The 27,378-nt window shown below is 40.2% G+C and overlaps 1 protein-coding gene across 1 annotated transcript in view; it reads right to left on the reverse strand.

Annotated features, from left to right (window-relative positions):
- Nucleotides 1-122: 122 nt before the first annotated feature.
- Nucleotides 123-27,378, reverse strand: part of Frmd7 (FERM domain containing 7) — a 45,973-nt gene continuing 18,717 nt past the window's right edge. Inside the window, exons 2-12 of the mRNA XM_010614308.2 lie at nt 20,929-21,033; nt 20,055-20,097; nt 17,328-17,406; nt 14,784-14,881; nt 7,116-7,230; nt 6,779-6,926; nt 5,819-5,914; nt 4,300-4,463; nt 2,889-2,957; nt 2,701-2,776; nt 123-1,522 (exon numbers count right to left, since the gene is read on the reverse strand). Coding sequence (XP_010612610.1) covers nt 437-1,522; nt 2,701-2,776; nt 2,889-2,957; nt 4,300-4,463; nt 5,819-5,914; nt 6,779-6,926; nt 7,116-7,230; nt 14,784-14,881; nt 17,328-17,406; nt 20,055-20,097; nt 20,929-21,033 — 2,079 coding nt within the window. The 3' untranslated portion in view covers nt 123-436. The remainder of the gene's footprint in view (nt 1,523-2,700; nt 2,777-2,888; nt 2,958-4,299; nt 4,464-5,818; nt 5,915-6,778; nt 6,927-7,115; nt 7,231-14,783; nt 14,882-17,327; nt 17,407-20,054; nt 20,098-20,928; nt 21,034-27,378) is intronic.

The following is a 27,378-nucleotide window of genomic DNA, read 5'->3' on the forward strand; positions in this document are numbered from 1 at the left end:
TTGTCATATATATATATATATATACACATATACATATACCGTTTAAGTAAAAAATGACCAACACACTCAGTCTAGGAAATCACAAAATGTTAGAAGCCAATTACTTATGCCAACCCATACTCTTACCATTCTTCAGTATTGAGAATCTGCCCTTCATTTACACTGTTTCTATGAAGAAGTAGAAAATAGAGATAAATACTTTTCCACCCTGCCACACTGCTGGAGAGGAGAGGGCATGTTCAGAGGGAATAAAAGAGTGAAGCTAAGGGACTGAATGGCAGCCGGATCTTTCCTAAGCCAGGTACCCAAAATTAGAAGATCCCCTTTACACCAATGAAGAGTGGCTTAGAAAATGATTTATAAATAAAGTTGCTTACTTTTAAAATCTGAAATGATAACATGAAACTGGCTTGAAAATGTTCATAGAGTTCACACTTTAAGCTAAGAAGTAATTACATGGTTTGAGCAAAGTCCTGTCTTCAGTAGTTGCTGTGCTGAAAGAAATATCTTCGTCTCCTTCATCTAGCTGCAGACTGCCAGAGGACAAGCGGATTCTGGCCATGGGCGACTTTATTCCTTCGCCATACAAAGAGTAGTAGTCTGGTTTAAGGATCTCAGACTCGGAATCGCTGGATTCACTAGCTGCATACCTCTCTGCTGCAGTGTGATCCATTAGAACTTCTGGGAACTCCTGCTCTGCAAACATACATGTGAACAGGTCTGCTTTACGGCTCAGAGCAGGACAAGGCCCTAAAGGTCTAAATTCTGACCCAAAAGGAAAACGAATGGTTTTCATGTCTGATTGGCTCTGCGACTGTTTAGGGGTTTGCTCTTGAATATTATATGCAAATGCATCTTCTAAATTTGGGTCTTCTTCTAGATCTACATTGACATTGCTCCTACTGCTAGTCTTGGTCATAGCTTCTTGGAGTTCTTGAAGGTCTTGCTGAAAGCTCTTCATTCTGATATTCTGTGGGCTTCTTTTGGCTGGCTTTATTGCAGTAGGCTCTATATGGCTGTCTGGTCTTACCTTTTCCTTTGTCATCAGTGGAGACCGTCTGGGTACCTGGGGTGGCTTGTCCACATAGAAGAAGACTTGAGGAGGCATAATGTCAACCTGCTGGCTAGTGCAAGGAATATAGGGCACATCAGTGTAAAATAGCTGCCTTGCTGGACTTAATTTGCTTGTGAGGTCACAAGATGTGCTTAAGTAATTGTCAGCAAATTTAGAGCTCGTTTGGAAAGAGCTTAGAGGACTCCTTTCCTCAAAGAAGTCTCTGGGGTCTGGATCAGGGTCAGTGTTAAAAACAGAATCTGAATAAATAAAAGGGAAAGAGGAACTGCTTTGGGACTGATGTAACAATATTGGATCTGCCTCTGGTTTAGAATGCTCAAGCTCAACGGCAAATGTCACTTCTACTGCAGAGTTCCTCCTTCTGCTGTCCAGCACAGGCTCAGAGGTGTGTGCTCCATTCACACTTCGGTAGTACCCACCGCCATATGCTAGTCTCAAATCTTCCACCTTGAAAGAAAGGAGACATTGGTGAAAGAATGAAAAAGCCATTTGCTTGCAGTGGAATCAAGATTCTAACTTGATCTTGAAACTTTGAAAGGTCATTTTTCACAGTCACTTCAGTCCATATTCTATTCGCAAGTTGGTTAATATATATCTAAAGAGTAATAACTTATACCATATCCCAAGTCTTGTGTTAAAAAATGCATTACATACATGCACCAATCCTCATTTGCAGTGTAATCATTATGTGCTACACACATGTACTAATAAAAATACAAATTTAAAAAAACGTACTATATGATCAAGCTAAAAAAGAGAACTAAATTAAAGATATGCAAATCATTTTAAAAGTACATGTGACACTATTCTTTCTCAGGGACATGACACTTCTGGCTAGCATGTTTTCTGCTAAAAGTGAAAGCAGCATGAACGTTAAGCAGTTTGACTCAGTAGCTATATCAGCGAACTTGCCGGGTCCTGGTTCTTTCTTTGACTTGCTGTGTGACCTCAGGCAGGTCCCCTAACCTCCCTGCTCTAGCTGCCTCCCAATTTTCTACAAAATGGTAGGAGACCTATGAATGGTACAGGAAGTCCATATGCTAGGTGCTCATTTTAACCATTATATCTTTTTGAATAAAAATCATCAGGGACTTGAATGAAGACACAAGAAAGTCTGAGACACAACTGATTTTTGTAGAGACATCTGAAAAACATGATTAGCAATAAGGTACTGTAAAAGTAAAATGAAGCCATCATCTCACAGTTCCAAGGAAAACAATACTTTCTCATTAAATTATGTAATTAAGCAACATAAATACTTTAAAATCTAACACAAAACCCTATACCTTCCTCTAAGCCTTAAGCAAGGCAGAGTTTCTAGTTGAAAAATACAAAGCCATAGGAATTTATTTGGATCTGAATTTTGTAACATGTTAACAACACTGGTTGCAATTTGAAAATGTGGTAGATATTTCTAGTTTATAAAGTATACAACCAGTGTAGTTTGCTAAACAGTCTTCCATTGGTAGGAATATTGAACCTGTAGACCTCTGCAGGAGGCTAGCCTAGTAGAACAGAAAAACAATCATATACTTTGGGAGACTGTCAGATTCAATTCTTGGAACCATCCAGAATTTGGATAAATTACACTTATCTAAAGAAGTAGGAATTTTTAGAAGACTTACTTGTTTAGACACATCAGAGAGTATGTCTGGTGAGGACCTGCACTGTCGTTCATGGTATTGAGATGGGTAATGTTTCCTGCAATCCCCAGAGAGAAGACATTGAAATAGCCATCATGGGAATACTAAGATGCACATAAATCTCTGAGTTCAACTTAAAATCAGCAAGAGGAAGAGGAAAAACCATATACCTTTCAAATGGTAAACTCTTCAACTTCCCCTTTTTCCCATATTCCAAAAGTTGCCTTTGGGTTCTCCCACTGTTATAAAGTTGAGATAAAAATCATTAATTTCAGTCATAGGCCAACAGGCTATTAAAACTGGAAGGATACATTTATTGTTCACACCAAAAGCACCTGGATAAATGACATAGAATGTGAAATTTTGCCTATCACAGTAATGACAATACCCACTTACCCAACAACAAGGCATTGATAGTGCAACCTCAACTACATGGAACCTAAATCTTTTTTTTTTTAATTACAAAGCGAACTAACTTTTTTTTGTCTGTTTTTTTGAGACAGAGTCTCACTATGTAGTTGAGACTGACCTGGAACTCACTATGTAGCCCACATAGTGAACTCACAGCAATCCTCCTGCCTCAGCCTCTCAAGGGCTGCCAACTGACTTATTTTATATACTACTTCCAGAAAAAAAGCAGCTAACTAAGTGGTTGAAGAGGATTGCTCTAGTCAGGCATCCAATAGCAAAGAAATCCAGCTGACAGCTAGGAGAAACACAAGAGTTGAAAAAGAAATCACAAGAATAATAAAATCCAAAAAGTCTAGGCTGTTTATCACTGAACTGCAGGAACTACTATGCCTCCCCCGCCCCGAGGCCATCAGCAAACTCCAGATGCCTGGAGAGGATCATAAGTGATGTTTATCATAACTCAGGTCATTAAGAAAAGGGCAAAATATGCTCAGTATCATCTGTTTAAGAAAGCAGGGATTTGTAGAATACACTTTGGAAAGGTTCCATCAAAAATATGTTTTTTTTAATAACTCAATTCTTATTGGGGCTGGCTTCCACTACTTGAAAAATCCCTTGTGTGGAAGCATTTGATTAGAATTTTTTAATCTTAGCTAAGAGTTTTGAAAGCTCCCAGCGAATTCATAGGCTGGTGTGTTCAAGTAAAAACAAGGTCTTTATTCAACTTCATTTCCATCCTTCCAAGGTGCGACCTATAGTGAGGAGTTTCTAGTATAATATTGCTCCATCTTTTTAATCCTGTATCTCCTTTTAGGTTTTGTCACACTACCTTTGGCTTAAACATCACCAAAAGGATATTGTTGAGCTTTCCTTTTCATGTTTTGCATATTAAATTGCGCATAAGAGAGACAATAAGTTCATTGAATACATATTTGCAAACTGCTTATGCCCCGATTTTCTTGCTGTGTAGGATAATCCCCTCTCCCTATATCCTAGTTAGAGAATACTTACTTAATGTGGCCTATGAAGAACAGGAAGTAAAGGATATAATATTTCAAGTGGTTGAAGTGGATTCTTTATTATTTCTACAAATTGAACTCTTCATTTTGCCTCCCATATTACTGGAAAGTAGTAGTTCACGTAGTTTTCCCCTGTGCACTATGTAATTACCTATAACGAAAGCTGGAACCTTTGCTGCAAAGTAGGGTTTTGGGCTTTGATTTGGGCTCTTCAGAAAGCCTGAAGAATGCATGATACTCCACACAAGTCTTCCAGAAAGCCTTGCAAGCATCTCGGCTGGCCATGGTGAACTCCAAAGTGTCCTTGCACAATACCTGTATGAACCGATTTCCATTAGCAAAACATCCTTTAAAAATATCAAAGACCTTCAAATCCCAATTCCTTCCAAGCTGTCTGTCCAGGGGCCCATGCAGCTTCTGATTTTCCACTTGGCTTCCTGTGGGTTTCACAACTACTGAAGCCAAATGATCAGCAACCTTCAGAGGAACAGAAAGGGGCATCTGTTGAAGGTGACAGGAAGCTCTGAATGACCAACAGGACAGAGGAAGATGCAGATTTCTTTAAAGATTGAAGGGTTTATGGGATGATTACACATGCATGAGCTTTTTAATGGACCAATCACAAACATTTTTTTTCTGTATATGTTGTCTTGTTCAATGGTGTTCTATAATTGCTCTTTTCTTCTTTCTTTCTTTCTTTCTTTCTTTCTTTCTTTCTTTCTTTCTTTCCTTCTCTTTCTTTCTTTTCTTTCTTGTACCAGGAATTGAACACAGGACCTTGCACTTGCAAGGCAGATGTGGTGCCACTGAGCTAAATCCCCAGCACCTCTTTTCGTGTATTTTAATCTGCTCCAGGGGAGCTTGGCCTTCCAGACTTAAGAGTTCAAGGTTTTCCTATCACCTGACTCACCATATACCCCATTAGCCCAAGGGTACATGGCACTCTCACAGCTCCCCTTCCTTCAGTCCCACCAACCCACTATGCTGACCTCCCTTTTCTCATTCCTCCCCAGGTTTTTGCACACAGCCCCTGGGGTTTTCTCCATGAGTTTCACACTGAATCTCGTCCCCTGAACTACAAATGAACACATTTATATAATGCCAAAGAATAAAGCCCAAACTGGATCTGTAGTTGATAAGACACAGTTTGTTTTCTTTGTGGTCACAAAAGAACATCCTTTCTGGCACCCTTTTCTCAGCCTATACAATGCAAACTTGCCTGATAATTGCTTCTTTTGTTTGCATATATACCCACATTCTTCATGGCTTTCACATATAGTGGTATTCAATTATTTTTCCTTAAGGAACGTGAATGAAGGCGCTTTTATAATGGAGCAGATAACATCATATGACTATTTCCATAGTCCTAGATCTGGTCACTCCCACTTGACTTATCAAATCTCTCACAAATAGTTTCCGCAGAGAGGCCTTTCAGCCCAGCTGACACATTTTCCTATGACTTTATTCATTCTAAATGGAAAATCAAAATTCTTAGTGTTTTGCCTTAATAAGTGCCTGACTAAACCTCCGACTAGTTTGTGAAGAAGCAGCAGGGGTGATATATGAATCCTCAGAGCCAGCCCATTTCTGCTACTCACATTCAGTCCACTTGCAGAAACAAATAAGAAATTCCAAGTGAGAAAAAAGGCAAAAAAAAAAAAAATACTTACCAAGATGTTGGCATGAAGTTTGATGAGAAAATGCCTTCTTTTAAAACTCAGCTTGCGGATTTTAGCCCAGTTGAAAGTATTGATCTTTGTATTCCCCTACAATAAATTACATGGCAAATTTAAGAATGTGTCACCATCTTTGACTCTTTGGCCCAGCTCTTGCACCGACTGATCCTGTCCTGAGGAGAAGCTATGACCAAGCATTCCAAGTGGGGCAGGTGGCTGCTCTGGAATGCCATGCTTTGCTCTTTTCAGGGCCTTTGTCTACTGGTCCTTCCTTTGAAACACCTTTCCTCGCCTCCCAAACCCATTTGGCCTGGATAACTTCCTTACATTCCAGTTTAAATGTTCAGCCCCTCTCACATGTGTTACCTGAGTACTCCATATTCTTAGTACAAAGAGCATCACATTTGCTTGTTATATTTACTTAATGGTCTGTCTTCTCCTTATTGGAATTTAAGTTCCACGAAGTCAGGATTATTCTTGTTTACTCCTATAGCCCTAATGATTCTCACAGTATGCATGTACAATAAATATACTGAAAAATGGGTGAATGAGCAGATAGCATCTCAAGTGAAATCAATGACAAAAAGCGTATACCACATTTTGGACCCCTCAAGGTGACTCTGGAGGATGTGGACAGTGTCACATCCTACGCTGTTTACACAACTTAATCCACTGGTGTACAAGATCCAAAGAGCCTCTTTGCATCTTCACACCACAAAGGTCTATTCTGATACATGTGTTTCTCGGAACCAAGACAGCCAGTGACAAGCTGCACATGGAAGGAAAGCACATTGAGGGGAGAGGGCTTACCCCAAACCTACCCAAATGTTACTTCACTGTCTGACTAACTGGTGCTAAGACTGAGTGTGTGACCACTTTGGAATTAGACACCCAAGTGAGTCCAGATACTTGCCACCTGGCAAGATGAAGGGCTTGAAAGGGAAAAGTTGTTACCCGCAACACCAGCACTCCCATGTGAGCAACAGCCAGGTGTATCTGCATCCCTTCGCCATCACTGGCAGGGTGAGGCCTGATGCCATACATATCCAGCTTCCTAGCGATATCTAGTAGCAGAATGTCCGATTCAGCTGGGCTCCTCCCACTGCAAAGGAAAAGAATTTATGAGTCTAATAAATGCAGCAAGAATGACACTTCTACTCTGAGAGCTCCATGAGGAGATCTGCGTTTTCTTGAGCCTGAAAAATTTCAGGCTTAAGGGCTTGCTTTTAAGAGTCTGTCCCTGTCTTTAGTGTTCCCTGCTAGGCAAGCAGGTGTCAGTTAAAGTACTTACATGTGCTTCTGATGAAAGTGCACAATCTTACACTCTAAACAGTTTTGGTTTGGTAAGTATCGGGTTTGTGCCAGATGTTTCCTAACTGTTTCTTCATGAAAGTCTCCCAGTTCTGCTGCAGGATGGAAAAAGGGACATTTTTCACATTACCATTGAAAAGTGAAACAACGGGACACCCGGTACACCTTCTCCCCTCCCCCAAACAGCCCTTTCTTTCTAACCATTGTAGTCCCACATTTCTCACCCCATGTTTTATATATACAGCATTCGACTTCGGATAGGGGAAGGCCAAATAGTCCTTTTGCAAATCAGAAGCAGCAGGTTACTATGACGTCTCAGTATAGTTCAGTTAAAGACTCAGTACAGGTCTTAAAGGTTCCAAGATCACTGTGGAATGTTTTGTTAGGATTTTCTTCTCACATTCTTTTCTACAATCTCTCCAACTTCCAGCCAGGCCTATTATAATGGTTGGCATTTGTCTGCTCCAAATTTGTGTGTTGAATCCTGAATTCACAATACCACCAAATGTAACTATTTGGAGACAGTCCTTTTTACACAGGTGATTATGTTGAAATTGAGAACATTGTGGGACATAACCCACTCTGGTGTCTATATAAAAAGAGGAAACCTGTATATACTAGGGATGTGAGTGCACAGAAAAAGACACAGCCAGATGCAGCCATTTGAAAGCCAAGGAGAGAGGCCTCAGAAGAAACCAAACAGGCAAACCGCTTGATCTTAGATTTCCAGTCTCAGAATGGTATGAAAATAAATTTCTCCCACTGAAGCCACCCAGTCTCTGGCATTTTGCTATTACAGCCCTAGTAAACTAATGCACACCCTACCTCACTCCACCCTGATCATACATTATCAAGAAAGGAGAATAAAAATGCTAAGTCTAATGTAAGCCAGTCACAGCTAATTCATCACTCTGTACATTGGGAATCTCCTAAATCCTCAGCTATCTGGAATTCCCAGTGGATGAATCATTCTAGAAATTATTCTGGCCTTTCCAAATAGCTAGCAGTTTGTCCATGATAATAATTTACTCTTTTCTAGCCTCCAGTTGATTGTTATAAACATCTATTACAGCAATATGCCTACACTGGCAACTGAGGGATTTAGGATTATCTGCCATAATGTAATAGCCTGAAATTGCTTTGGCTTTTGAATTCTTCTGCCCTTTTTAAAATTTTCATATTTCTCCCTTATCTGTTAGATTTACATGAATTGCTTTCTGGTCATTGACTTTCCCTGAAGTTAAGTTTAGAACAGTTTGTTCTAAATTGATACTTCTAACTTAAAAGAGAAACTAGACATCCACAACTCTTAGCAGGGTATGTTCTATAAAAGTGGATTCTTTCAATGGCTGCTTTCCTACTGAATAAAATGCATAGACAATAGTGCACTGGGCTTGAGTGCTTGAAGGCTTTTAAGGTCTTTTAAAATTTTTATTTTAATGTATTATAAGTAGACATAATAATTTTAATAAATAAAATATGAAAAGTCCCATAGAAAAATAATTTTTCATAAAAACATAATTATAGAATAATGATGGTAAATACACTGTGTATCATGATCTTGAAAGAATATATTTTCAACTGCTAATCTATCAACTCATTTCTTAATATTGAAGCATTTTTGTAGAAAATAGTTAAGTTATTAACAATGTATCTCACAGTCGGTATAATTTTGAACAATTTCTTCCCGATATTTATAGATATTTAACAATATCTATTACATATTTTGGTCCTTATTTATACTTTCAGTTTCTCACACCAGAGAAACAATGCAATGGCTGTTCTTTTTGTTTTGCTTTTTCTCTTCTGCCTTGGATTTTCATTTGTGTTTTAGATAGAGGATATGCTGATTTTTAGAGAAGTGATATATATACATATATATTTTTTAAATCACAATATAATAGAAATCTCCTTATAGAAAACATTTTAAAAACTAAAGCAATGGCTTTATGTATTTACCAATATTGATAAATGTACAAATCCAACTAAAACTCAATCAAAGCCAGATAGCTTCATTAATTAATTCTGTCAAATATTCAAAGAAGATATAAATTTAAAGTCTTCACAAACATTTCCAGAAAATAGAGTAAGGGATATTTACCAATTCATTCTCTGAGGCTGGTCTTAACCTGATAACCAAGGCTGACATGGACATCACAAGAAAAATACGTATCATTATGCCTCATAAATACACAGACAAAAATCCTCAAAACAAAAGTAAATTGAATCCAGCAATTTATAAGAAGGAGTTTACACTATAACCAAGTAGGATTTGTTCTAAAATTTCAAGGCTAATTCAACATATGAAAAACAATGAATGAAATACACCATGGTAACGGAATAAAAGACAAAAAAATCCCACCATACCTTCTCACCTAAATAGATACATAAAAGATAATGAGCAAAATCCAACACACATTCATGGTTAAAACACTCAACAAATAAGGTATTGAGGGAAACTTCTTCAACCTGAAGGAAGTTATCTATGTAAAACTTATATCCAGCATCATAATCATACTACTTGGTAAGAAACTAAATGTTTTCTCTTAAAGCCAGGAACAACAGGAATGTATTTGATTTTATCACCCCACCTAGCATTGTACCAGTTAGTGTACCACTACGAGCAGTCAGGCAAAAAGAAGATACATAAACCATTTGCCCTAAAAAGGAAGAGGTAAAACTGTCCTTATTTGGAGTCAACATGATCTTCTGTATAGAAAGACCTAAGGAAGCCACAAAAACTATCAGAACTAGTAAGCTAGTTCCGCAAGGATGCAAGATAGACCAACATACAAAAGGTAAATGTATTTGTATGAACTAGCAATGAAAAATAAAAAAAATGAAATAAGAAAACAGTTCCAGTTACAATAAGATGAACATAACACTGAGGAATAAGTTTAAAAAAAAACAAGTATAAGGGCCAGTGGTTTAGCTCAGGGGTTCTGCCTCCTGCCTTGCCAGCAGAAGGACCCGAGTTCAATCCCTGGTACCACAAAAAAATAAAATAAAATAAAAATTTTAAAAATTAAAAAATAAAAAAACAAGTATAAGACTTGTGCATTGAAAATGACAAAATGTTGCTGAGAGAAAATTTAAAAAAATTTATATAAATGGAAAGATATTTTGGATTAATGGACTAAAAGATTCAATATTGTTAAGATTGCAATATTTTCCAAAATTGACCATAAATTTAGTGCAATCCTTATCAAAATCTTAGCAGACTTTCTTTTGGTCAAATTTTCAAGCCTAGCCTGGACAATTTAGTGATTTAGTGAGACCCAATCCAATAAAACAGAAAGGGACTGGGGATATAGTTCTATACGATAGCCCTAGGTTCAAGCTCCAATACCTAAATAAATAGACTGCCCAAAATTTACAAGAAAATGCACAGCATATAGACTAAGCAAGACAATTTTGAAAAGGAGAAAGAAAGTTGGAGGACACACACTTTCCTATTTCAAAACTTACTATAAAGATGCCATAATCAAAACAGTTCAAGGAAACAATCAAAACAGCAATGGCAAAAGGACAGACATTAAAATCAATGCGGCATAATTGAGCATACAGAAATAAACTTTTACATGTATAGCTAATTGTTTTTTCGACAGATACGCCAAGACAATTCAATGAGGAAATAGTAGCCTTTTTAACAAATAGTTGTGGGACAAACTGACATCCACATGCCAAACTAGGTAGTTGGATCCCTACTTCATCCCATATACCATGTAAGCTTACAAATAATTAACTCCAAATGGATTACAGATCCAAATCTGAGAGGCAAGTCTATAAATGTTTTAGGAGTAAACTTAGCAGAATAATTATTATGATCTTAAAATAAGTAAGAAGTGCCAATACACCAAATAAAACTTGATTCATTAAAAACTATTTGGCAAGTGGACTTCCACCAAATTTTTTAAAAATTGCACTTCAAAAGACATCACTGAAAAATAAGAACAGAAGGCACAGATGGAGAGAGAGATTGCAAGTCATCTAGTTCATAAATCATCATTTGGAAGAATTTTTAAAAATTCAATAGTAAGAAACCCATTCTATGATGAGCAAAAGGTTTAAGTTGCATTTTACCAAAGAAAACAGCAATATGCATATTAAAAGCTGTTCGGCATCATTAGTCAGTAGGAAAATGCTAACTATAATAGCAGTGCAAGAAGTGGAAACTTCGTGTTTCTGTTTTTACTGTAACAATTTGGAAAAGAGTATGGCAGTTTATTAAAATGCTCAACACAAATTTACCACTGATGCCCAGCAATTATACTCCCAGGAATTTTCCCCAGATAAATGAAAACATCTATCCATAGAAAGACTCACATGTCAATGTTTATAACACCACTAATAATAACCAAACTGGAAACAATCCAATTGTTTATGGCCAGGCGAATAGATGAACAGAATGTGGTACATCCATAAAATGGGTTACTACTCAGCAACAGAAAAATGTACCAGAATATATATGAATTTTAGAAACATTATGTTGAGTGAAAAAAGTTGCGTACAAAAGACAATATATCATATGGCTCCCTTTACATGAAAGGTCCAAGAGATGCAAATGTATAGAAAATAAAAGTAAATTAGTGGTTGTCTGAGGTTGAGCATGGGAACAGAGGGTAATTGCCAATGGGCCTGAGTGGGAGACCTCTTGACATTATGGAAATGTTCTGAAACTGAGTTGTGATAATAATTGCACAACTCTGTGAATGTATTCAAAATCATTGAGTTGTGCATTTTAAATGGGTGAATTTTATGGTATGGCAAATATACCTTAAGAGAGCTATTTTCAAAAAAATTCACACACACACACACACACACACACACACACACACCAGTCTTTTGGGTAACTGAACACAAGACCCCATGTGACCCTTAGGAAAACATAAGGACACATAAGATTATAATTGTTTTTCTCCATATGCAAGACTATGCGAATCTAGGAAGAGAACTACAACATACAACTGAGTAAATATTACCAGTAGCAGAAAGCAATAAATGTCGTTTTCACTGTTACCAAGCTGCAATTTCTTTTCCTCTGGTCCCCTTGCTTCCACCATTCCTTCCTAATGTCTGTTTTCAACACAGTAGCCAACACACTTCCTGTTAAAATCTAATTCAAGTCGGGGTAGTGGTGCACACCTTCAATCCCAGCTACTTGGGAGGTGGAGGCAGGGGGATTGAAAGTTCAAGGCCAACCTGGACAACTTGAGGAGATGCTATTTGAAAACAAAATTTTAAAATGGGCTGGGGATGTAGCTCAGGGCTCCCTGGATTTAATCCTCAGTAACGTCAAAACAAACAAACAAAAGAAAATAACATTCAGATCACTCCTCTGTTTAAATAAACCACCTCAGTGGCTTCTCAACTCATTGAGAGTCATGTTCTAGGTCTTTAATATATTTTTAAGGCTCTCTGTGATTATTGTCTCCCATTGTCACTCAGCTCCAGCCAGGCATGCCTGTCACTTTAGACCTTCTGCCCTGAATATTTCTCTAACCAGAACTCTCTAGCTCCATATTTTGCTGTCTGGCTTGCTCTGTCTTCAAGTCTTGGTTCAACTGTCATCTTCACAGTGAACCAACTTTGACCACTTTATTGCAATATTCAGTACCCATCCCAAGAATTCCCCATCTACCTTCCATGCTTTATTTTTCTCTGCTGCTTTCATTGCTTTCTAACCTGAGTTGTATCATTTCTTTTATTATTCTGGTCTCTGTCTAATTTTCCTCCACTGCCAAAACGAGAGCTCCACAGGGATAAGGAGATGAGATTTGTCTTGGTTTACTGCTGTGCTCCCAATGCTTCTAATCCAATCTGGCCCACAGTAGGTATTCGATAACTTTTTGTTGGATGGATGACAAAGAAGAGCTACTAAGAATTTTCAAGAAGGAGGCTTCATTGGAAATGTATGAATTGTGTTTGAGGGGAGTGTCTGGCTACAGGAGAAAGGTGTGTAAAAGAGATTTAATCAGATGAGAAGGCCAGAATGTGGAGGTTCCTGAATGCCTAGAATGTATCAGGCATTCAACAAATGTTGGATAAATGAGAAAAAGAAGATAATTGAACAATGTGACACAGTCCAGTGAGTCTGACCCGGAGGGATTAGGTGGGGGCTGACTCTGGAACTTCAGCTTTTTTTCCCCCCAGGGAGAGAGCTTCTATTGATAAACAACATAACCTTGAGGAAAGCTGAAGTGCTCTCTACTATGCCCCAAATTGCCACTAGGGAATGCCCAAATCCATAGGCCAAACTGTTAAGAATGGAACTGCGCTTACCGAAGAGACCTCCATTCCATGAGTGCCACCTTAAGAGGCAGCTAGTGGAGAATGATGCTTTCCAGTAATGGTTTCTCTGTCTGCTCTACCCTGTGTCCCACACCCCAGTGCTAAGTACATTAGTGAACATACTATCAGTGATCTTGGCATTTAAGACTCTTCAAAATGATACTTCATGTTCCACTGTCTCTGTCATGCAGAGGTACTGCACCCCTATATGTGCTGTTTCTTGTCCCACTATTTTTTTCACGCTGCTCTCTGCTGAACATTACCCATTCAATTCTAATATAACCCTTTAAAGCCCAGCGCAAAAGCCACCTCCACCCCCACCCCCACCCCCGCCTTCCCTAAGTTCTGTTTACCACCCACTGCTTTTCTGAGATCTCAGGGCTATCCTTACTGTCCCAGCCAGAAGTCACTTGATAAACACATCCCTATCTAAGCACTGCATTGTAGAGCTTCCCATGAAATGAGAAATCTACCATTTATGGACTTGCATAAAGGTAAGGAACAGAGGTCAAGAATGAACTTATGAAACAAACAAAAACTGAAGTTATGATCCTGCAGGATTAATAAGGAACAGTGTATTCTTTGGAGGCCTCTCTAAAAGCCAGAAAAAGTCCAGCTGGCCTTAGAAGAGATGCTATCTCTGGCTGCCTAGACCCTACCCGTAGGGCTGCAGGAACAGCCTGGCCTGCCCACTGTTGCCCCCTCCCAGGAAGGCCCCCTCTCCCCCCAGGCCTTCTTCAGCCTGCCTTCCTTATTCAGTCTGGTTCCTGTTTGGCTGCTAGGATATGGGGAACACTAATAGATGCCTGGGGCCTTTTTCCCTTTTAGCCTCTCTGCACCTGCTGTACTCTGTGCTTTGTTCTCTGGAAGCACGATAAAGAGCAACACAGAAATCATATTGAACATGACACTGTGCTGTAGACAGCACGTACCAGTGATGTATCCTGGGGCAAGCAGAAGAAGTTGGAGCCTGCCTGGCAAACTCCATGCCCAGATTTGTCCAAACCAGCTCTTGGCCAGCAAGCCTAGGGGCAGTGGGAGGGGAAGGTTGAATGGAGGTGGAAGAAAACCAACCTTTACTTTTAAATCCACAGACGCACCCTGTAAGAATGCATGTCTGTCACTCTTTTAAAGGTACAGACATTCAGGTTAGGAGAATTAAGGGGACTCGCCCTGCAATGGGAAGTAGTAGAGAGAAGATGTGAATCCCAACCCCAGTGGCTGCAATGAAGCAGCCTCTTTCTCCTGTTTCTCTCCTCTCAAGCTCTGACACAGTGACAGGCATGTTGGAGGTTTTCAGCTCCTTTGCTTGTTTCTCTACCTGGGGGGGGTCCCAAAGCAGAAATTTGTTACTTACATTGTAAGATGTGAGAAACCATCAATGCTGTACAGTTGTCGCTGCATGGAAGCTTTCCTACAGCCAAATCCTTCTTTATCTGAAGAGTAAAAAGATACCTGCAAAGAAGTTAGGGGAAACCTCTTGACAAAGAAACAGGAAGAAGAAAGAAGCATTCCCCTTCTCCCAGATCCATGATGATTCAGGAAAGGAATGGCACCCCCAGTCACATGCCTTTCAGGGATGGTGAGTAATACATAGGCTTTTCTTCCGCCCTAAGCCAGCCCCAGACCACAACCTGGCTGATCCAGCCTTTTGGCAGGTTTCATAGCCATTGGGAATCTCCCTGGCCAAATCCTCCTGCCAACTTGAAGGAGTTGGTTAACTATCCTCTGGTGGTTTCTGCCACATTGCAGCAAAGCCACATCCTGAGCTAGAAAGGAAAGGAGACCCAGCAAAAAGGAGTACATGGGAGGCCAACACTGCACTGATTCCAAAGTGCTTGTCAAGCCTGGCAAGCGCATGGCCCTGAGTTCGATTCCCAGCACCAAAAAAGAAAAGCAAACCAACGTGCTTGTGAAGCACTCACTGTCACAAGTGAGGAGGTGGGTAGGGCAAGAAGATTACCCCGTTTTACACCTATGCAAAGAGGGGTTAGGTGATTTTGACAATGTTCCATCACCCACAGATAGTAAAGCTGGCTACAACTCAAGTCTGCCACTGAAAGCAGGCTATTTGCTGTGCAAAAGTTTGTGTTTTAGAAGTCAAGGTCCAGGGCCATGCTCCTGCTGGTGTCACTCTCTTTGGCGGCACTGCTATCTCTATATCACCAGAGCTCAGCACATCATTTACAAAGAGTAGGTAGGTAATTAAGGCTTACTAAATGGAACTAAGCCGGACCCATAAAATGCAGGTTGGTATCCAGGGTTCTGCCTAACAGACAGCATGTATCTTACACATAAAAGGCTTTATCAAAGGAAAATCAGATTTGAAAAAAAATGTGTAACAAAGACTCCACCACTGACTGCTTTCTTCCATGATTCAAAATTGGTTCCAACATTTCATTTTACACATCGAAAGTGCATTGAGTATTTACTGTGGGAATTTCCCTATGTAAAATGTGATCTTCTAAGGAAAGTTCTACATTAAAATTTGGGGTCACCAATCAAGCCTCAAAGGCAATATGGTGGAAAAATTAATTGCAGATGAGAGATAGAAATCTAGAGAAAAAACTTTGCAGGTGATAATTCAGTTTACAAAAGCATTAGTCATTATAAGCCTTCAGACTGTGAGCTCTGCTAATGCATTAGAAGCGATTCTATTAGAAAAATTATACTTGCACACCACTCTCAGAAATTCATGTATTAGCCTCAAACAAGGCGTCCCCATACACTCAACTACAATTAAGTATTTTTAAATGGACAAATGGAGAGAAATCAAAGGAAAGCCTATCTGTGACCATTTCCTGTTTTCAAATACAGACCTACATGAGAATAATCAGTCCTGCTGCTAAAGGGAAAATAAATGTATTTTCCTCCTAGCAGGAGAGAAAGGAAACTTCTTGTCATTTGACACATTCCTTGCTGTGAAGAGGGTGGCTGCCTACTACAAATACCAAATCCTTGCTCTGAACAGCTGATGAATCATTTATCATCACATTGATTTTTTTCATTTTTTGAGAAAGTTTATCTCCATCAAAATTGGTCGTGTTTAGAGCTCAGCTGAAATGGGTTGGCAAATGCAAACTGATATAGATATCAATTTATCTGGGAGAGTGACCTGCGACTCACAAGAGTGGAGAGAATTGGGAGAGAAAGTGCGAGAGAGGGACTTGTAAAAAGTGACTTCTGCAAAGGCCCAGAGGGAAGGTCTCCCTGTACAAGGGGGGTGAGGATGCCTTGGCTGTGAGCCATGAAAGAGGGGAGACATTGTTGAGAATAACTGCCAATATCCCATGATCTTTGCCAAGCCACTTTAGCTCCCAGGACAGGATTGCTCATCTGCAAACCAAGAGGGCTGGGATAGGGAATCTCTTAGGTCCTTTCTGTGTGTAAGATTCTAAGTTGAGAAAGCAGAATGGAGTGTTATATTGGAAATAGATTTTTGTAAAAGTACTTCCACATTGTAGTTCTGAAGGGCATTTTCCTAAGCACATATCCATCATTTCAGAATACTTTACTTTCTACCCCAGAGATACACCCTCACACATTCCCTTTTCAATTTCTATGGAAATCAGCGCGCATCATAGCTGTGCTGATTGGGTCACAAACACCATGGGAAGAGTGCATACGTGTTGTCCTAGCAGCAAATGACATGTCCACTAAGGGGTCACCGGGGTCTGCTACCCCTTCTAGAATACCACCCCACTTCTCCCCGCAGTGCTAAACATTCAGAAGGTTAACACCTTTGGGGGCCAGTCAGGCCTTCCTTCACTACTTCCTCACCACTTCCTCAGAGTAACTAAAAGCCAAGCTTTGCAAAAAGCCAGAAGCCCCTTCCCTGATAAATGGAGAAAGATGGTTCTCAAGTAACATCATGCAGCAGACACACAGGTAGGTACCATACCTTGTAAGTTCTTCCCGAAGATGCCCAGGGTCCACTGGGAAAAATTTCACCATAAATTTGAAAACAACCTCCTTAGGATCTTAAAACACAATATCTCCATAAGTTTTATTTAAATATTCATCACAACAGTTACAGGTCTTCACATGCATGCACACACACACACATGCACACACACACACTTCTCCACTTTCCACTTCCCTCCCCCCTCCAATACTCCTTCTCGCAGAATTCTATTTTAAATGTCATTTTTTCACATGTGTCTGGATTGTCTCTATGTAGACAGCACCTGAGAAAGTTCTCCCACCCCCTTTTCCCTTTTCTTGTTTGTTTTTGTAAAGATGTGCCCCTTTGGATCTTGGGACAATAATGCTAAGCAAAATAAATAAGACACAGAAGATTCGGTATCAGATGGCTTCTCCAATATGAGAGACCCAAAATATAATTTCAAGAACAAAATAAAAAGAGAGATGATAGGGAACAGGGACATAGACTCTGGAGATGGGAAGGGGTTTGGGGGGAAAAGAGAGAGAACAGAGGGTAAAAATGACCCAGATGTGATATGTGTATGTACCAATCCCCCAAGATGAATGTAATTATTATGTCTCGTAAAATAAACTAATAAAAAATAAAAAGATGAATCCCTTTCAGATCTGCTGTGTACTCTTTTGAGGAGTATCCCATTCAGAAAAATACACTACTTGCTACTTGGGGCTCTGCATTGCTGCCTGAGAAAAGGGCCAGATTTTAGCTGGGGTGGATGAATATCTTCTGGCTTCAGGACCTTACAAAGGGAGCCAGAATCAGTCTAGACCAACGTCTCTATCTTAAAATGCATATTTATTTTGTTTGTTATTTTGGTACTGGGGATTGAACTCAAGATCTTGTGCTTGCAAGGCAGGCGATAGAACCACTGAGCTAAATCCCCGGTCCTTAAAACATATTTAAAGACTGCATCTACTCACTTTCTCCCCTATTTCGATTTGAAAATGGGGGCTGGGTGTGTAGCTCAGTGGGACAGTGCTTGCCTAGCCTGCAAAAGGCCTGGGATTTTTGTTTCCAGCAAAGCAAAAAAAATTTTTTTCACATCCAAATTAACCACTTACTTGCAGCATTACCATTCATTCAATAAATATTTGTTGAGTTAAAAATGGTGCCAGGTACCACAACAGTAACAGAACTTTGCTGTTTTCTGGGTATTATTTTTTTCTTTGTTTTTTTAATGGAGTGTGCTGGATGTCTATATATATATATAATTTGAATTTTTGGAAATTTTAACTGTGCTGTCAACTTTGGAAAAAGTTATCCCAGTTTACTGTGTTGAGTTGGCATTGTACAGAAATTAACAGCCATATTGGTCTAGAAATGTTAATTTTTTTCCATTTGTACAGGGGTAACACACTGTATTAAATATGTAAGGTCTTATCTAAGTGGGTCTGATTACAGAAACTAATAAAGTATTCTCTAAATAATGAAAAAATATTTTCTTATGTGCCAAGTATTATATGAGGCAGCTCCAAGTCAGGTAGTATAAACAGGTACCTGAACAGATGATTATACCACAAAATGTTCCTGACTACTGGGAAGCACAGAGGAACAGAAGAGTTTGGAGGTGACATCTGAATAGGTCTGCCAGATTTAGTAAATCAAAATACAGGACTCCAGCTCAATTTGAATTTCATTTAAACACTATCTATCATAGGAAGTAGTTATTCAAAAAAATTCTTTGTTTATATAAAATTTCAGTTTAATTGGGCATCGTGTATTTTATCCTTGAAGCCCATACCTGAGATTAGTTTTATCAGAGTCAGAAGAGGAAGGAATACAAATGTGGTCAGTAGCAGGGACAGAGCTAGAAAGGTAATCAGAATCCAGTGCCTTGAGTGACCGGTGAACAAGACTGGACTTTAGTGTAAGGGTCACAGGGAACCATGGAAGTGTTTTAGGTAAGAGAGGAGAGCAGTCAGGGTAGCGGTAGCAGTTGATCCCTCTGGGATATAGGTGATGAAGTGGGAAGAATCATTTCAGAAGCTATCGGAATAATGTGACAGGTGATCATTCTGCAGTGGGAACAGACAGAACTATGAGAAGAACCAACATGTAAAGCCCAGGTAAGAGAAGGGGAACCAGGAAAAAAGACAGTGAGACAGTGTTTCTCAAAGTACTGGTTAAAGTCCACCTGCCTCAGAAACACCGGTGGAATTTATTAACCATCCAGGTGGCTGGTGCCCAACCCAGGAATGAGGGTGATTGTAATATACACAGAAATTTCAGAAACACCACCATGAACTGTAAAATAAAGGGGGGAAATATTTCACATATAGTGGCCATCCCAATATGAACTTGAGCAAACTGGCAATGCTTGTAATGAGCTAAAACTAAAGTATCTTTAGTCCGAGGGCAAGAGGCACTGCAGACTGACTTAAGGATGCCTGAAGATTGGCAGTGGTGGGGAGCATGAGATGTATTCCTAAAGCCAATCCACAGAGTTCTGTAATTACCAGGGTTCTTCACATGCACTCAAAGATCCAGCAGCATGAGCTCTTTCATCTCAAGCAAAATTAAAACAATTTTCTAAATTGCTAAATGTACTGAATGTGTGAAGGATTGAAATAATATATATAATCCCTCCCCTCATATGTAGGTGAGGAACTGTGTAGGTTTGTTGAAATACATATTTTTCAAATTTTAAGTAAGAACTATATTCCTGAAGTGCTTTTCCATACTTACTTTTTACTTGTTTTTTTATGGGCTTCAGAAGTTCCAACCAAACCTGAAATAACAGTAATGAAAAACCTAATAGAACATTGCATTGAGTGCAGCAGTTTTTTCTGGGTTTTTTTTTTTGTTTGTTTGTTTTTGTTTTTGTTTTTCGTACCAGATAAAAGTCAACATGAAAGAAACAAATAGCAGGATTATTGAGATTTCTAAAGATAGTTGGAAACATAGCAATGTCAAAGAGATGACGTACCGTCACCAAATTCAATCTGCCCTCTTGTATTTTTCCAGTGGCAGTGAACATTGTTGATCTATAAACTCTTTGTTGTTGACATTTGAATCACTGCTCCCCTGCACCAGTAGGATGATAGAAGTGTCATATACCGGGCTCATTAGTTGCTACAAAGACTAACAAAGGCATTCGGCTTCATACTTGAATCCTGCCATTCCCAAATGCCAGCTTAATAGACCTAATGAGCCTTTTAGGGTAGTGCCAGAGTGCAGATACACCATAGCAGGGTCTCATGGAGGAGTCGTGTGAATTTCAGGCCCTGAAAGTCAGGAATGGAGATTCCCCTGGACATTCACTGGTGAGGTCAGGAGTCTTAATTCTCAGGGTTGAAGTCCAGCCTCTGGAAAGTCAAAATAGGTAAAGTGCTGACAGCTGTTCACAGAGACAAAACAATGACTTATGAGGTAGAAGAGCTTGTGTTTGGCAAACTGTGAGGATTTTTAATAACGGGGGATGAGTTACTAAATTCAATAATTCTGAAAGGGCATAAATGGTTTTTAATCTTTCAGTTGGGGTTGATCCTATAAATCCAGATGCACACTGCCTTTAGAAGCAATTCTAGACACAAATAACCCTACAATAAAACCGACTTACATTATTTCCAGAGTGGCTGCAGAATTCTAATCCAAAATATTCCTTTTCAGCAAGATTGAGATGGCTGCAACTTAGGTTAAACAGTGCCTTTCCCGATGATTTTTGCTGAACAAAACAAAGAGATTATAACATAGTTTGTGTATCTAATCTGGCATTGTCAATACATTGTAGAATAAAGGGACAAAGTAACAAGACTTTTAAAGATCAGTTTCCTTTAAGCACCATTTACAGTACCTGCAGCTGTCCAACTAAATGATGCTGAATGTGTCACATACAGACCCATGCACTGATCTTTAGATGGTGTTAGTGACATCACACAAGGAGCCTTTGAATAACAGCCTCTTGGAAAAAGACCACATTGCACTTAACCATGGCTAGATCAGCAATTTTACCCTTCCAATGGAAATCTTTAATCAATACTTCTCACAGGCAATTTGAATGATTTTCCCTAAATTGACAGATCCTTTACTCAAGATGGAAATGTAACGCCACTACTCCCCTTCTTAAAATCCTCTGTGGCTCTCCTGCTCCTCAGCACAGGAGGCTGGCATGCCTTCCCTGGGCCCTGCCTGCTCCTCAGCCTCATTGCCTAACCTCTGCCTACCACTTTTCCCTGTCGTGATCACAGCCTGCTTGCAGTTCCCCACATCATCAAGACCCATCATGCTCTGTGCCTCTGCTGCTACCTCACACAGCTGCCCTTCCCAGCTTCCCTGGCTTTAGCTGACTCTTACTCACTCAGCTCCCTGTCATCTCCTGTGCAGCCCCCTGCTTGCTAATGCCCTGCCTTACCTCAAACATACATTTCTCACCCTGGATGTCTGGCTCCTGCCTTAGACTGAGCCCCTGCACAGCCGGGAGCATGCTTTGCTTACCAGGTCGAACTCAGAGCCTGGCACACGGTAGGGGCTCTTGCATATTTGCTGATCCAACATGAAATTGGTCAAATTAATCATCTAACTCTGAGTGGATTTTCCTTAGCGGCTTGGCCCACCAAATCTGTACCCAACATGCTCTGTTCACTAAGGGCACACATGGTGATTTTTCTCTTCTTTTTTTTTTTTTTTTTTTTTGTTTTTTTGTTATTGTTTTTGGTACCAGGGATCGAACTCGGGTCCTTGTGCTTGCGAGGCGAGGCGCCCGGAACCACTGGGCCAAATCCCTGGCCCTTCTCTTCTTCTTCTTCTTCTTCTTTTTTTTTTTTAAGAGTAGAAGAAATTTATTGAGGGAAAGAGACACAGAAAGGGGACCAGAAAGTGGTTTGCCCACTCACCTCACTTTTCAAAGATGTTTTATACAGCCAAGCCATGTGGTGAGCTGGGTACAAAGTGTGACAAAACTATAGGACCCAATGGAAACTTACAAGGTGGGCACGAGGTGGGGCAAAACTTTGACCAACCAATAGGATTACAGGTACAGTCCACCATGTTGGCTCCTTGAGGGCGGCCCTGTCCAACTGCCTTCAAGATATCCAATTAACTTACCTATCTGCAACATTCCCCCCTCTGAAGAAGTACCCCTAACTACTGTGAGGGGGCAAAGGGCAAAGACAGCTCTGGCTGCTTCCAGCTGAAAAGGGTCATAGTTGTGATCAGCAGTTAGAGTTCATGGTGTTTTTCTCTTCATAAAGCCCTGTCCCCCCCACCCCAGCACAAAGCAGTGCCTTTTTTAGGCTTAGCTGAGAACAAGAGCTTCAAAGAGCCCTCCGTGAACATCTGTGAGCTGAGCATGGCCGGCCTAATCTTCAGCCACCGCCTGCTGCCATTGCTGTTGCAAGGAGGATGCTGATGGGAAAATTGGTCCCTGGCTGATAGGCACAATGACACTCTGCTGAAAACCCCTAGTTAAAGCCGAGTCACGAGGTGCCCGTGTTGCTGCGCAGAAAACCCTGTGCTGGGGAAATGTAGCTGGAAAGCACCGACCCATAGAATTAACAGCAACCTTGAGAGGTCAGGGAATCCATCCTCTCCTCCCCCACCCCAAGGCAGCACCACGCTGAACAGAGCCCACATCTGGGATTTAATAGCTTCCAGGAAGGAGACTACCTCAGCCCCTTCCCCCATGGACCAAAAATGCATCCCTCTCCCCCTGGACTTCCTCACACTCCGTTACACTGCACAGAGCTCCGCAAGCTGAAATTCATGTGGGTTTAATCGGTGCCCTATTTTTAAACACAAATAGGCCACAAAGGGTGAAACCCATTGCATCCCTAGCACCTGGAGAGAGAGAGCTGCTGTACTGAAAGAAGGGCTTTGATTTACTGCGGGAGATCACACTGGACTAAGGTCCAGGAAAAGGGAGTCAGCACTGGGGGTGGGGGTGCCAAGGACAGGTGAGGGTGGTTGAGGGAGGGGGTGTCTGGTGGGGGAGGTGTTTTCTGTCTATGTGGCATCTTTGTCTAGGGCAAGTGCTGACAGATGAAATCGCTCCTATTTGTAAAGTCCTCCAGACAAGGAGCTGCTATAGGCTTTTTATTGTGAATAAAAATTTCTGGAGAGAGAGAGAGAGAGAGAGAGAGAGAGAGAGAGCAGCAATCGTTTTTCCCACACCAAAAAAACATGTCAGTCACGAGGACTCCGTCATAGACTGCAGGTTCTTTGCAACCAAATCAAGAAGCTCAATGTTTTCTTTTTCCCTCTTCATTTTTATTCTTATTTTCCACAGAGACACTTAAACCTCCTTATCCCTGCTGCCACCTTCCACATGTTTGGGTACTTAACTGTTTCTGTAGTCACCAGGAGGAAATATATAGCAATTCTTGTAAGGTTTCTAATCAAGGGGTTCTCTTTGCTCCTTTCTGTAAGATGCATTATCATGTTTATAAGAATAATCTCCCGATTCTTTTATTGCAGTAAATGTTGCTCGAGAAGCCTTTGGCATTTGTGCACTTGGAGGTCAGGAGCTCACATGGCTCGAGCTCTCCATCCCCATCCCCAGGATAGGCTTATTTCCCTTCAATTTTCCCTATGCTGAAATTGGCAAGACTTGTGGAATTAGTTGCATAACAGGTATGGTCTTAGTTCTGTTTCAACATGCAGCTTCTAATTTTTTTACCATTATGATCCAATGCCTCAATTTCCATGTTATGATTACCTTTCTCATGATATCCTCATACACAACTTTACTATTTTGCTGGACTTCTAATTCTCTGTACAGTTGCTTGCTCTCATTTAAGTTAGCACATTTCAACATTCTGATCAACCTCCTTCATGAATCTAAATCCCCTACCACCAGTCAGTCACGGCTCCTGTTCAAAGAATTGAAACTCTGATCCTGAATTCTTTCTTTCTCCATCTCCTTTGGACTACAGGAGAGTAGTGTCTGATATACATATAGTGTGTACTATTTTAAAATCTTTTACCACTTGTATTTCTCCTGTCTAATTTACTATAGCCACTGGACACTGATTTGAATCCTCGGGATTGAAATTCATCTCCTCATAGAAACAATCTTATTCAAAAATGCTTGCTCTAAAACCCAATCTACCCAGCTTTCTATGCACCTAGTTTTGCCATATACCAATTTTTAAAAGTATACCTAGACTGTAACTGTGTTAGTTACTTTTCTCTCATTTCTGAGACAAAATGCCCAACATCCAAAGTTATAGGAGGAAAGGTTGATTTGGCATATAGTTCATAGACGTTTTAGTCTGTAGTTGGCTGGCTCCAAGGGAGGGTGGCAGAGGAGCAACAGTTCACGGTGGCAGAAGACACAAAAGCAACAAGGGAAGGGGTAGGGCCTCGCAGAGCAGAAACAGTTCATGGTGCCCACATGGTACAAAAGGCAACAAGGGACCTTAACAGAGTCTTTCCACCCCTTTTATCTTATTCAGACTACTTAGAGCTGGCAGCACTCACACCCTTAATCCTAGTGCCCTCAGGCCTAGCCCCACCCTGAATCAATCACACACTCTAGATTTAGCCACCTCTGAAAAAAGCAGGAGGCTTTGGGGAAGATGTAAACACAAGCCGTGACACTGAACTTGCTCTACTCTTCAACTGGATGAATTGGGATGATCACATAGCGCACAGATTCATCTACCTTTTCTAGGTATCTAAAGACAAAATCCACATGTTTGAATACCTGACATTGAGCACAGTGACTCACAAAAACTGGAATCCAATAAATATTTACTGAACATATAGATCAATAAACCCAGTGGACCCAATGGACCCAAACATTTAACTTGATCCATGTACATTAGTATGAGAGTCCTCTCAGGAGGAGGAACCATTAGTCACTCTGGGATCCTGGGAAAATTACTGAACTTTTCTGAGTCTGAGTTTACTCACATATGAAGTGGAAATAACAATGGCATTACAGTATCTCAAAGGGTTGCTTTGGGGTTTCAACATGGTAATTTACATTAAGGTCTTAGTTCAGTGCCCGGTACTTCATATGACATAAGCAATGCAGGTGTGTAGATAAATACAGTGAAGTGAACATATTTACGTCTGTTCTAATTGTTATTGTAAATGCACAATTTAATTCAATTATGTGTATCCAAAATTGCTATGAGCAGTAAAAGCATGAGTTGTTTCTATGAAAATTAAGTTGCTCTGTTTGTAAAGACTCCTCAGTAAAAGAGAATCCCTAAAAATATGCTGTCAAATTAGTTTGGGATATGATAGCAGCAAAAGATTGCAGGAGACAGTATATCAAAATCTGAAGGGATTCTCTACCTGGATAGCTGCCCAAGCAGCTACGTTCGTTTTCTGTATTAAATCAGCCACAGCTGAAAAGAACAGATGATGCATTATATGTGTGATTTAGGAAAGACGGACAATGGGGAGTGCAAGTAGAAGTCTGTACTAAAAAAGAGAAAGCCCAAGGCCTTACATAAAAAGATTGACATGTGAGTATAAGGTACACTTTACGTTACAAAAAATACAGTATTTTGAGGTATATGTACATCATTCACTAAGGGTCTCCACTTTAGCATATTATATTGTTTTACTGTCGAACAATGACCATGGATGAAGTTAGAACAAAGAGATTGTAGAGCTGGTCATGGTGGGGCATGCCTGTAATTCCAGCACTCTGGGAGGCTGAGGCAGGAGGATCACAAGCCCTTACTTGTGGCAACTTAGTGGCTCAACAAGGACTTTTCTCAAAATTAACATGGGCTAGGGATATAGCTCAGTGAGAAAGCCCTGGGTTCAATTCCTGGTACTTCTATCTCCAAAGAGACTCTAATATGTCTACATACTGATTGCAACAACAACAACAAAAAAAACACAGACTATGCAATTAAGATTTCAGAAACAAATAGGAACAAAATATAGCACATTATTAATGAGAGCCTAAAGGGTTATTTTTACTTTTCCTTATATTTCTTATATTTTTCAGAGAAACAATTGATATTATAAAAGTTAAAAGCCAAATATCATAGAAAGTATCTTATAGATACATCTCCTTTTTTTAGTGTTAATCCTGAGATTCAGCATACTATCATGCTGCCCTTAGGAGGTTGTTCTCAATGTCACAGATGATAATCTTTCATCCTCCTCTATGGTTACAGGTCACTTCTTTAATCCCCAAACATGATCATCTTAGTCAGGGGGAATGCATAACAAAATGCCATCCACTGGCAACTGAAACAAGAGCAATGCATTTTCTCACCCTTCCATAGGTTGGGAATCTGACGCGAAGGTGGCAGCAGAGTCAGGAAGTTCTGGCAGAGGCTCTTTTCTTGGCTTACAGGTGGCCTCCTTCTCCCTACATCTTCACCTGGGGCTTAAGGACAAGATCACTTCCTCTTCTTGGAAAGCTGCCAGTTGTTTTGGATAAGGATCCCATCCTAATGCTCTCATGCAATCCCATTTACCTTCCAAATGTCCTCTCTCCAAATATAGTCACATCGCAGGTATGAGCTTCAACATAGGAATTTGGGGAAGACACAAATCACTTCATAGCAATGCCCCAGCTTGATAGTCACTTTAGTTAGCGTACTTACTCTTTATCAGTTTTGGCTGTCCTCAAACACTAAATATACTTTCTAATAATGGAGATATGTGAGGCATTTTGGAAAGAATGCATCGAGCTACAGAAAGCCAAAGAGGAGTTCCAAGAATGTGCTGAGCTCCGATAATAAATATCGGGGTGGTAAGAATACAGTTTCTAGGGCCAAAGACACCTGAGTCTAGTTTGACTGCTTTCCCTATAGAGAAGTGATCTTGGGCAGACTCCTTCATTTTGCTGAGTCTCAATGGTGAAATAGAAGGGTCAGAAGCCAGACACAAATGGTCACATATTATATGATTCCATTTGTTTGAACTATCTAACGTAGGGAAACCCATAGAGACAGAAAGCAAACTAACAGTTGCTATGGGCTGTGGATAAGAAGGTGGAATGGGGGAGTTACAGCTCTCTAGCATGGGGTTTCTTTGGGGGGGTGATAAAAATATTTGGGAATTAGATAGTTGCAATGGTTGCACAACATAGTGAGTA

This window comes from Fukomys damarensis, unplaced genomic scaffold (genome assembly GCF_012274545.1).
Source record: "Fukomys damarensis isolate Sample0158 unplaced genomic scaffold, DMR_v1.0_HiC HiC_scaffold_39, whole genome shotgun sequence".
NCBI lineage: Eukaryota > Metazoa > Chordata > Mammalia > Rodentia > Bathyergidae > Fukomys > Fukomys damarensis.